This window comes from Trachypithecus francoisi, unplaced genomic scaffold (genome assembly GCF_009764315.1).
Source record: "Trachypithecus francoisi isolate TF-2019V2 unplaced genomic scaffold, Tfra_2.0 Lachesis_group9, whole genome shotgun sequence".
NCBI classification, from domain to species: domain Eukaryota; kingdom Metazoa; phylum Chordata; class Mammalia; order Primates; family Cercopithecidae; genus Trachypithecus; species Trachypithecus francoisi.
The window spans coordinates 63,090,910-63,103,568 of record NW_022681474.1 but is presented as its reverse complement, the minus strand read 5'-3'; the positions used below and the strand labels follow the sequence as shown (position 1 = coordinate 63,103,568).

Below are 12,659 nucleotides of genomic sequence, written 5' to 3'. Positions count from 1 at the left end.
TGGTGGCTAGTCATCTTGCAAAAATTGATATTTGTTTGTTACCTTCTTGCCTAAAATCTTTAATGCTTTCTGTTGCCCTTACTTTAAGAACAAAGTCCTAATTATGGTTTAAGGCTTTGTCAGATCTGGTCTTTTCCTGAGGCCCCAGCCTCATCTTTAATTATCCCCCCAGGCTATTGCACATGCTTTCATATGCACATGTGTATCATATATTTTATGCTTTAGCTACACTGAACCTTCTTTAAGTTCATAGAACATATGGTGTTTTCTGTAACCTTAAGTATTTTGCCTATTTTGTTCTCTGCTTGAAACACTGTTTCTCCCTTCTCCATTTCCTAAAATGTATCTGGTTAAAAGATAAATGAGAAACAAAAAGTACTGTTTCAGTTATTTTTTGCAGCATAACAAATTATGCCAAAATTTAGTGGTGTAGACAGCAAACATGTACTATCTCAGAATATTTGTAGGTCAGGAATCCTAATGTTCCTTAGCTGTGTCCTCTGGCTCAGGTTCCCTCTCACAAGGATATAGCCAAGGCATTACCCTTGGCTGTATGTATTTTAAGGTCCAACTGGAGAAGGATGTACTCCCAAGCTCATTCATGTACTCACATGACTGTTGTTAGGCCTCAGGTTCTTGCTGGCTATTGATTTGAGACATCAGTACTTTGCTATAGGGGCCTCTCCATAATGTAGCTTACAACATGGAAACAAAGGCAGAGTGAGATATAGGGAGACATAGATGGAGAGAAATCGACAGAGAGGCAGAGACAGAGGGAGTCTAATCTTGGAAATGACGTTCCATCACTTTTGTCATATCCTGTTCACTGAAAGTAGAAGTAGTCACTAGCGCCAGCTCACACACAAGGGAAAGGTATACCACTGGGATGAACACCAAGAGCAGGGATCACTGGTAGCCATTTTAGAGGCTGCCTATTATGAGTATTAATAGATAAGTATGAGATTGTGAAAATTCCTGAATCGAATGCTAAATCAAGCAGTTTGGTCTTCAATTTTTGGAAAAGAAAATTTCTGGGTAAAGGAATAACATGTAAGATACTGTTTGTAAAGAGGATAATTGTGCATCAGTGGGGTAGATGTATTCTTCCCTTTTATTGATCCCATAATAAGGTTTTTGTGTATATTGTAACTATAAATTAATTTCATTTTTTCTGCTGATAGAGTTCTCCTCGGTATCATAGTGCCCTTGGTTGGCTGTGGAGCTGTGATATTATTAGTATCAAGAGCAGGTTTTCTCATCTGAGGTGGGAAGGCCTCAATACTCTTGGGTCTGGGCTTCACAGGGAAGCCACCTTATCACCCTTTGCTCTTGGGAATAGACACCTAAAATTTACAAGTAAAGGAAAAATATTTGAAACTCCTACTACTGGACCCTATATTACACAAAAGGCCTGTCATATGTATGTCATAATGACAAGTTGGAAAGAGTAGTTCCTTTTTGTTTTTGCATCTGTTTTTGAGGTTGTTTATTAGAATAATAGTCTTTTTTAATTCAGAGGTAGGGGCAAGAACTATTATTGTTTCTGTCAGGAACTATACATAATTATCTATAAACTTTTAATTAATGGAGGATGATAATACTTTATAAGAATACTGTGGCCAGGTGCAGTGGCTCATGCCTGTAATCCCAGCACTTTGGGAGGCGGGCAGGAGGATCACTTGAGGTCAGGAGTTGGAGACCAGCCTGGCCAATATGGTGAAACCCTGTCTCTACTAAAAAAAAAAAAAAATTAGCAGGCATGGTGGTGTGTGCCTATAATCCCAGCTGTTCTGGAGGCTGAGGCAGAAGAATCACTTGAACCCGGGAGGCAGAGGTTGCAGTGAGCCCAGATAGTGCCACTGTACTCCAGCCTGCATGACAGTATGAGACTCTGTCTCCAAAAAATAAAGAAAAAAAAAAGAATACTGTGAGGGTATAATGAGATAATGCTTATGAACTGTTTTTGTGCATCATGAAGTCCTATGTAACTGTTAGTTTGCATCCCTGTTTAGCTCTGTAGGAGTTGTCTGCATAGGCTGTATGAAAATCATTGGTGATTTATTAGTTAGTATATAGGATAACTATTGTGACTATTGTGACATACAGACACAAAATGTATGATGGCTCTAACACAATGGAAGCTTCTTTCCTGGTGTTAATAGTTCAAGGAAGTTCAAGATCAGTGTTCGTGGTAGAGAGTTCTGCTCCACAGGGTTGTTAAGGTATCCTGGCATATGGAAGGTTTGCCATCTTACATGTGGCTTCCTGAGCCACACTGGGCATAGTTACCTAGCTATCAGAAAAGAATATGGAGGACAAACATAAGTAATTTTCATTGACCTGGCTGGAGGAGATGCACATCCTTTTTTCTCACATTCTATTTGCTACGTTTAACTACAGGGGGAATTAACAAATGTAGACTAACATTGAGTCTAAGAAGAAGAGAAAATTAGTTTGTTGACCATTTAGAAGTCTTTGCCACAGGGGAATAAGGATAAAACCAGTTAATCTCTGCATAAAAGAAACTGAATTAGATGAAAATCAGGTCCAGAATAAAACCTAGAATCAATATTTATACTATAGGAAAGAAGTATGTATTATATTCACAAGAGGTAATTTATTAATAAAAATCACACTTTTAAAGCCACTGGCCCTTTTTTTTTTTGAGACGGAGTCTCACTCTGTTGCTCAGACTGGAGTGCAATGGTGCAATCTTGGCTCACTGCAACCTCTGCCTCCTTGGTTCAGGTTCAGACAATTCTCCTGTCTCAGCTTCCTGAGTAGCTGGGATTACAGGCACCTGCCCCCACGCCCAGCTAATTTTTGTACTCTTAGTGGAGACAAAGTTTCGTCATGTTGGCCAGGCTAGTCTTGAACTCCTGACCTCAGATGATCTGCCTGCCTTGGCCTCCCAAAGTGCTGGGATTACAGTTGTGAGCTACCTTGCCCGGCTGGCCTAACACTGTTGGTTACATACTTCTGTAAACATATTTGAACATGTATTCTCAGTATACTTATTTTAAAATTGATAAATTACAAAAAGCACCTGCACAGTTTATTATGCATAATATTAGCATTATACATCCTTCAACAAGAATATTTAAAAGGATTAGATAATTATGTAATAGACAAGTTTGAAATAAATTTTGGGCTACTCTGCCTATGGAGCAGGCCTGCTCTGTCTATGGAGCAGCTGTTTTCTTGTACTCCGTTGCTCTAATAAACATGCTTTTCTTTCACTCAAAAAATTTTTTTTGTTTACTTAAAGTATAAAACCTTATTTGCTCTTAATTTAGAAATACAAGTGTAATTTTAGGGCCTACTCTCCTTCTTTAGTGTCTCTTCCAATGCTGAAATATGATAATTTCTTTGCTTTTTTGATACCTTAATCTTACAAAATTGTCATATTAAATGACATTTTTCTAAATGACTGAATGTAAACATTGTATATGCATACTTGATGTTTTAAAATCTAGTATTATCTTTATCACAGATCACTGCCCAAAGCGGAAGACTGATTGAAAAAAGGTAAAATACTTTTTAAAAATTTGTTCTGTCATTTTCTAATCTTTATCAGTTCACATACCTAAGTAATGAAAATAACCATATTAAATTTTATATCACAAAACTCTTTGAAACTAATTTTAAGTAGAAAATGTTAGAAACTTTAGATATCAAAGTTTGAAGAGTTGATGCAGTCAAAAGTAAAAATTAAATGAAAAATTTAAATTAAGGACCAGGTCTATGTACAAACATACTTTTTTTTTTCTGACAACGACAATTAAAATTTCCAGATAGTGAGGAACTAACCCTTATTTTCAACTTAGTTATCATCAAGATGCACGAGCTAGATACATAAACAACTTGCTGAAAAATCATTTTTACCTTCCATTTTAACTCAGTTACTATATGCACACATATATATGTACATGCATTCACATATATAATTGAGTTGATTGATTCATCCAGTTAAATCTTATAGTTTTCACTAGTGAATCTCTTTCATTATTATATTATGATTGATTCACAGACTTTCTTGATTCACATTACCATGGAGTAAAGAGGAATTACCTAGAAGTATGCATTTATGTACTTCATTGCCATTTTAAATATTTATGGATTATAGACCCAGGTGAATTAGCAAGAATTAGGTAATAAGTGTAATGATTAATGGCCAGAAGTTTTGAAAATGTTCATTTTAAATGTTTGTAGTGAATGTTTATATTTAAAAGTATATATTTTAAATACTAACTAAATATATACTAAAAACTACATGTTTTAAATACAATGTCCAAGAGAAAATTAGACATTGGTCCACTAGTTGCTTTGCACACTTATTATGGTTGGTTTCTTATTGTTGATTTCTTTATATTTTAAATATGTATGGTCAGCATTATAAGCTTTTGAGAATGTATAAGGAAAATTATTAATAATTATCTTCAACAGTAATGGGAACTTATGTATCATGCAGAAATAGGAAGAAATAAAGCAAAAGCATGGTGCTTTTTTTTTTTTTTAGCTGGAATCTGGCTCTTATTGCCTAGGCTGGAGGGCAGTGGCATGATCTCAGCTCACTGCAACCTCCGCCTCCCGAGTTCAAGCGATTCTCCTGCCTCAGCCTCCCCAGTAGCTGGGATTACAGGTGCCCGCCACCGTGCCCGGCCAACTTTTATATTTTTAGTAGAGACTGGGTTTTGCCATGTTGGCCAGGCTGGTCTCAAATTCCTGTCCTCAGGTGATCCACTCACCTCGGATTCCCAAAGTGCTGGGATTACAGGCATGAGCCACTGTGTCTGGCTGGTGCTCTTATATTCATACTCAGATTATGGTAGAGCATGAAATACTACTATAGTTTTCCATGCAATCATGGTGACCTATAGCCTTTGAAAATCCTGCAGAGCCAGTAGTTTATCACCCTGAAGAACATGAGGTGGTAACTTTTGATATAAGTTGTGTTAATATTGAACATTTAGTTGCTGCTGATAAATGTGATAGGCTCTTTGTACATTGGTAAATCCCAGAAAATACAAACATAGGCTTACAAAAAGCATTTTTAAGAGAGTTTCTAGTCTCTATGAAGACATGGTAAGGCAGTCTCAGTTACTTTCCATGGGTGTTCGGAAAAATCTTAAAGAGGGGTTATGAAAATGTTACCTAGTGAGTTACTACCCCTGCCAGCCCTCATTCTACTTTTCTGATAAGTCATTCACATTTTAGAATTTTAATGGGAAGTGATAGAATGGAAGAAGGGTTCAATGGAGAACAACAGAATGAGGATGATAGGACATCAAGATTAAAAAAAATCATAGAATGAATATATCAAATAATCCCTCTTAAATGCCTTTTTTCCCCTAGAAATGTGGATTGATGTAATAACTTCAGGAGGAAGATGATTGTAATTCATTTCAATTCAGTTTAGCTCAAATGAGGAAACACTGACTGAGCATCCATGCTGTGCAAGGCACTGTACTGGGTATTATGGGATATAAAGGGCTTCAAATATATGGTCATTGCCCTCAATGCATTAACAGTCTAGTAGGGTTGACTAGACATGTACAAAAATAAGTGGAGTATAATGCAGCCGTTGCATTCTATAAAACATTACCAAGAAGCTACATCAAAGAAGAGGAAAAGTTATTTCTGACTGGATTAAGAATTACGAATTTAAGAAAGATGGTTGGGTTGGATTTTAACAGGGAAATGTGAGGAAAGGGTGTGCCGAGTGGACAGAACTTTGCTTTGAGGCAAAGACGAGGATGTTCAGAATCTATACAGTGTGCTCAGGAAAAGGCCAAAACTTCATTTTGTTTGGATCCTAGACTAAGGACAATAATGGAAAATATGAGATAAAATAGGTTTTTTCAGCTTGATAGGTTTTATAGAATTGCCCTCAATAGCTTTAGGTTAATTATTATATATTATATAATAATATAATATAATATAATACATTACATATTATATTATATTGCTAAACATAATAAAAATTCAAACTATTAAGCACATGGCACAATATTATTCATCAACCTTCATTTTGGGTTACTTCTTAGATCCTAATAGAGTTTCTGAAATACTTTGGAAAAGTCTCCCAAACCTTCAGAGAGTGGATGGGAGCGAAGTAAGGAGACCCCACCTGAGCAGATACATGGTATTGCTTACAATAAAGTACAATTTTGCTCTTTACAACATTTATCAGTTTATTTTGGCTTAGGGAATGAGTTAGTGGTAAATAGTTAATCAAACAATAGATTTTAATGATTTATTGTTTCACATCATGTGCGTTGTTAGCTTTTCTTAAATGTTTTGCGGCATTGGAATTCACACTTTTTAGAAATAAAAATGTAAACTAATTCATGGTGTTTTATTTTTAAGAGTTACACAGTCAACCTATTTCTTTCTAAATACTTTCATTAGGACTTTCACTATTTACTTGGGTTTTCTATAAAGCACAAAAACATACAAGAGAAGAGTGGTGGAACTTGTCCATTTTTTTTCTCCATAGATTAGATGATTAGCTGTTGAATTTACTCATTCATTTATTCACCCAACTCATTCAACAGATACTTTTGTCACCTTCATATGTCCAGTTCTTTTTGGGGTATTTTGTTTTACTGAAAAATCAGACAGATAAGATGCCTTCTCTTGTGGTACTTACATTATAACAGGAGAGACAAAACATAAACAAGTAAAAATAAATGAAGACTAATACATGAAGGTAATGAAACTACATACCTGACAGTCACAGGAAAGAATAATTTAGATTGGGGGTCAAGGAAAGTGTTAACATTGAAGAAAAGGCATTATCTAATTGTGAAATAAAAGCGTTAAAATGTTTTGTTTCTTTTCAATTTTTATCAAAATAAATTTCTACAAATGAAAATTTATGTTATAACTAAAAGATCTAGACTAAAGGAGCTTTTAATATCCTCAGTTAACTGGGATAACAGTTAAGGGGTATATGACTAGTGACCCAAATAGTAGTCATAAGGTAGATTTTATAGAGGAAACCTTGCAATCCAGGAAGCAATAGAGGATACAATATCCCTTCAGTTGTCGTTATTCCATACAGAAATAGACTTAGATTAAGCAAAGCTGAATTCACCATAGAAGATGCTGCTGAGAGGAACCCACTTCTCACGTATCACTTTACAAAATTATAGGGGGATTGGGAGGGCATAGAGAGCATCTAATCAACTGTGTATCACTGACAGCTTCCTGGTTGGGGCAATGGCCTTGTTGGAAAAAGGGAGAAGGGAGTAGGTACTTTATATACCAATGTAGCTGGTATCAGTGAGTCAAACAGTCCTGCTGAGCCAGCTCTGTGAAACCACAAAAAGAGGGAAGAAAGAGAATCACCAGGACCATCCGTGAATAAAGATTTGTCTCACTGCTGTCCACCCTTTGGTCTTGGAGACTCATTATTATAGATCTCTGCATTAGCTCTGGCTGACACCTGGACCTGAGCATACCAATTTCCTTAGTATTGTCTGGGAGAAGAATATTAGTAAGGTCACCAGCTGGGTTAGATGAGGATGTAGAACCAACATCCTAATAACTTCACATTATGAACTCTTTCCCTGGCTAAGTACAGATACCTTTGTTTTGGAATGTCTGTTCCACATCTGCCATAGGAAAGAGAAAGTCATTCATCACCTCCCTTGAACATCTGCCTCCAACCATTTCCCAGGGTCAGATATGTTCACATCTGACAAACAGATCTGTTTTTCTCCATGGAGATGAGCCATATTGTCCTTTGTCTGGAGTGATAGTTCAGTGGGGACCCCAAAGTTACCATTTTGCCATCATAGGTCACCTGCAGGGTTAGAAGAGGATGTCTGCAGCACCATCTGATGCTTTTAAATGAGCAATATATTGTGTGTTCCCTTGCAACTGAGGTCAAAGCAAAGGGGGTTTAAAAGAAAAGAAAAGAAAAGAAAAGGAGTATACTATTCCTCTTGAAATGATATTTTACTCCCTAACTTCTAGGTACTTTGGAGTTTAACCATGGCAAGAGGGGCCCTTGCTTGGTATGGTAGCCTGTAACTTGTAAACAATTAAGGAAAAGTGGACTGACAAGCCTTGTGGAGGTTGTTTTCAAAGAGGCTGCCTTAAATGGCAAGTAGAATAAGCTTGATGGACAACAGTGGCCTGTATGTCTTTTTTTTTTTTTTGATATAGGATCTCACTTTGTCCCCTAGGCTGGAGTGCAGTGGCACCATCATGGCTTAGTGCATCTTCAACCTCCCACACTGAAGCCATCCTCCCACCTTAGCCATCTGATTGGCAGGGACCACAGGCATGCACCACTACACCCAGCTAATTATTTTTTATAGAGACACAGTCTCCCTATGTTGCCCAGGCTGGTCTAGAACTCCTGGACTCAAGGGCTTTTCACACCTCAGCTTCCTGAAGACTTGTATGTCTTTTGAATAAATTCCTTATTGTCCATTGTGTTCCTTCATGGTGAGATGGATTTGAACAGGAACCCAAGACTATACTAGAGATGATGGTCACACATTTTTAATTGGCTTTTTCATGTCAAATGTTTTCCTTTAGATTCAGTTCCTTCTCATGGACATATACACATAGAATATAAGAATTGAGCTTGTGACTAAGTTGTTGTAACTATTTCCTTGGGTAAAGGTTACCTCAGAAAAGCATGTAAAGAGTTCTGTTGGCCAGGCGTTGTGGCTCACACCTATAATCCCAGCACTTTGGGGGGCTGAGGCAGGCGGATCACAAGGTCAGGAGTTCAAGACCAGACTGGCCAATTTGGTGAAACCCCATCTCTCCTAAAAATACAAAAATTAGCTGGGCATGGTGGCGCATGCCTGTAGTCCTAGCTACTTAGGAGGCTGAGGCAGAGGAATCACTTGAACTCGGGAGGTGGAGGTTGCAGTGAGCCGAGATCATGCCACTGGGTGACAGAGTGAGACTCCATTATATTAAAAAAAAAAAAAAGAGTTCTGTCCTAGGGGACCCAATAGCCTGACAGTGTAACTAGGCTCATTACTGATGGCTCATTAGTCTTTATAAGGGTGCAATTCAGTCAGTCTGAGGAGATTGTGCTCTATGGCCATGAAGAATGCCTGAAGTTTACCCAGTTTTGAAAAATGTCCAATACCATGAGATCTCAACAACTCACCATCATTATGGTGAAGGAATGTGTCACTCCATTAAGATTTTATGACCTTTGAGAGAGGCTTTTCCATTAGTTAATCATGATTTCTTGTCAGGTGGCAAATCTTTCAGGCAAGTACCTTACCGAGTCAATGGTTTGTTTAAAACAGCAGAGAGATCTCTGTGCCTGTGAGTGTAAGGCCATATTTTATGAATTTGTCTAAGGTCTAATTGATTGGATGTGCAATATCCCCCTTTTAGTAGAATTTTCCTGGGCATGTACCACTTTGTCAGATTTTGGATTAGAGAAGACCCATAATGGGATACAAATGTCAGGTTGAAGAGTGAGAAAAGTCTGTCCCATTAGGGCTCAGTAGTAGACTAGCAGTCACTGGCATGTGCCACTCAGCAGGAGAAGGAAATCATTTCGTCCAAAGATGTAGGAGACATCTTTGGCAAAAAAAAAAAAAAAAAAAAAAAGTTTTTTTGTCAAAAGCTTCCTTCAGAAAATGTTTCTTACAGGTATGTGTAATCCCATGAGTTTGAAAGATATGGCAAAATCTAAAGTTAGAGCTTGTTTTTATGGTGACTAGACCTCTTCCAAGGCATGTTAATATATGAGCTTCTATTTAAAATTAGTTGCATTGATATAGTGCTTTGAAGAATCACCAGGTGTAGAATGTGATGTCACCACTACCTAACAAGGAAAATCCTTTGTGGTTGGGACTGGAGGCCCGATAAATTTTCCTTTAAAGTGGCAGTTTCCAGCCTTTTTGGAACCAGGGACTAGTTTCGTGGAAGACTCCACGGACCAGGATGGAGGCAGTGGTTTCAGGATGATTCAAGCACATTAAGTTTATTGTACACTTTATTATTATTATTTATAATATATAATGAAATAATTATACAACTCACCTTAATGTAGAATCAGTGGGAGCCCTGAGCTTGTTTTCCTGCAACTAGACGGTCCCATCTGGGGGTGATGGGAGACAGTGACAGATCATCAGATATTGGATTCTTGTAAGGAGCACGTGAAGTTAACAATAGGATTTGTGCTCCTATGAGAATCTGCTGCGGCTGCTGATCTGACAGGAGGCGGAGCTCAGGTGGTAATGCGAGCGATGGGAGAGTGGCTGTAAATACAGAGGAAGCTTTGCTTGCTCACTCGACACTCACCTCCTGCTGTGTTGCCGAGTTCCTAACAGGCCATGGACTGGTATCATTCATGGTCCAGGGGTTGGGGATGCCTGCTTTAAGTGATATAGAATGTATCTTTTTGATGCTGTCCAGATGATGACTGCCTTCTCCAAATTTATCTGAATAACAGGGCCCTGGATCATTTAAAGTTATCTTTAATCAGGTATGCCTAGACAACATGTAATGTTTCTTCGGTGTTGATCACAGTCATCAGTGTGATATAATATCTGGAGATTGCTAGCAATGCACGTTTTACTAGGTTTTGTCCCACACTGAAAGTGTGTAATAGGAATTAAAACATTCTCAAGAAGGATTATTAAATGTATATTTACTAATCTTGGCATATCTTGCCAAATCCTCAGCTACATACGTGTGTCAGTAGTGGCAGCAATTTATTCTATATCTTGTATAATGACAGAGACTGGAGTAAGTGGAACTGTTTCTTTCCTTAAGTTTCAGTAGTCCACTATGGAGTGTCTAGTGTTTTTTTCTTTTCTTAACCTTACTAGCATTGCATAGAATCACTGCATCCGTTACATTTTGTTTGAAAAATACTTTATTTGTATGCTTCCTGTATGAAATATAATGGAATGATCTTGCCAGTTCAGACAGGTTTTCACCATGTGCTTGGCCAGTCATTATGGAGGTTATCAATAGATAATTATCCAACTAATATGGTTGTGTACCTGTTCTCGGTTTAATAATTCAGAATGTCCTTATCAGTTATATAATCTGAGAAAGAAACAGCAAACAGTATTAATATAGAGTACAAAATAGTAGCCTTGTGTGTTAGGGTTCCCCAGGACTACTCCCCTCACTAGGAGAGCTCACAGCACTCATCATATAGTCATTACGATGACCATGATTTATTATATAAAAAGGATACAAAGCAAAATGAGCAAAGGGAAAACGTGCATGGTAAAAATCCAAAAGAAACATCCTACTTAATCTGAGATTATGGTGTCCCATAATTCCATAGCTACCTGATCTCTATAGCCATTCTCACTGAGAACAAGCAATTTGTTCTTTCTTGAGTTTTTTTTTTTTTTTCCAAGGTAAAAAAAGAAACTTTATTAGCTAGCCAATGTGAAGGAGGAAAGGGCGAGGTTCACCGGTCTCCGGCGGTGGAGGCCGAGGAAGTCGCTCCGGCGTTCTCAGGCGAGGTTCCTAGGTCTGCATATGAGGAGGGGCTGAGGAAGTTTGCCCTTTCTTGAGTTTTTATGACTATATAAGATACGGACGCTAAGATATGGACGCTGAGATATTGGCCATTTCAACTTAGTAGTTTGTCTGGTATAAGGCTTCCGATGGGGTTATTTCCCACTTTAGTGGTAGCCCAAACTCTCTGTTTTCAAAAGCTGTAACATACACATGAGTCAATACCACTAGCTACACATAACAAGGTTTATTGAGAAAAACTTACGAGCAGAATAGCAAGCAGAGCACGTTGCAATATTGAGAATCTCTGCCAAGCTACCAAGTACGGGAGATATTAACTGAGGCCATTCAGAAACATGTTTGTCATTCTCATTAACTGATAACGTTTTTTTTCTATTATGAGAATAGTTTTTCTTTTATCCTATATAATTTCCCCATAGTTTGAGTTCCATTTCCGATTATTTCAGTAATAACATTGCTAGTGGAGCTAGATGTAGCTAGGCAACTTGTCAGTATAAGAATTATTTACACATTTACAAACTATTTCTAAGCAGTCCATCAAACTAATTTTCTTTAAGTTAATAATTTCAAGTATTTTAACCTTTTATTTTTTCCAGGCTCTTAGTCATCTTGGACTTTTACTGAACCTTTAAAATTTTTAGACTTTCTTTTCAGTTGAGGAGCCTAAAACTAGTCTCTATGAATATTTGATCAACGGTAATTGTAATTTTTAAAAACTATCAAAATATTTATAACTTTTGACTTTTGTAACACCTATATTGAAATTTTTCTATAAAATTGATTTTTAGAATCATGTTAGTTTGTACTGTATTACACACTTTAGGTCCTCAATATTTTTGTTTTTCTTGTATATAGGAATGCATTCCACATCTTGTATTATTGCAGATAAGAATGTCAATAATATTTTATTAGTATTTTATTGATAATTTGTCTCTTATTTGCATTGATAATTAAAAATTCAGTGTAACATCAATACTTGTGAGAGAGTTTTTTCCCTAAGGGGAAGAGTATGAGTTGGGGGTTGTGTTGACATTTTTGAAAATGGATGGAGTTAAGGAAAGTTCCTGAAAAAGAAGGTATTGAAAAGAAAAAAAAAGAGGGCAGTTTGGGCAGTTATTATTCAATGACATTTTCCATTTTGCCTGATTTAAGAATTATGAAATGTC

General features: G+C 37.1%; 1 protein-coding gene across 2 annotated transcripts in view; it reads left to right on the top strand.

Annotated features, from left to right (window-relative positions):
* The window catches only part of CCDC7 (coiled-coil domain containing 7), a 438,580-nt gene that overhangs the window by 118,434 nt on the left and 307,487 nt on the right, over positions 1 to 12,659 (top strand). The window contains exons 17-18 of one of the 2 annotated variants that reach the window (XM_033208741.1): positions 3,494 to 3,528; positions 6,048 to 6,183. In XM_033208741.1, the coding sequence (XP_033064632.1) occupies positions 3,494 to 3,528; positions 6,048 to 6,054 (42 nt within the window). In that variant the 3' untranslated portion in view covers positions 6,055 to 6,183. Of the gene's footprint in view, positions 1 to 3,493; positions 3,529 to 6,047; positions 6,184 to 12,659 lie in introns of those variants that run through there. The other variant, XM_033208742.1, reaches the window with a different exon arrangement.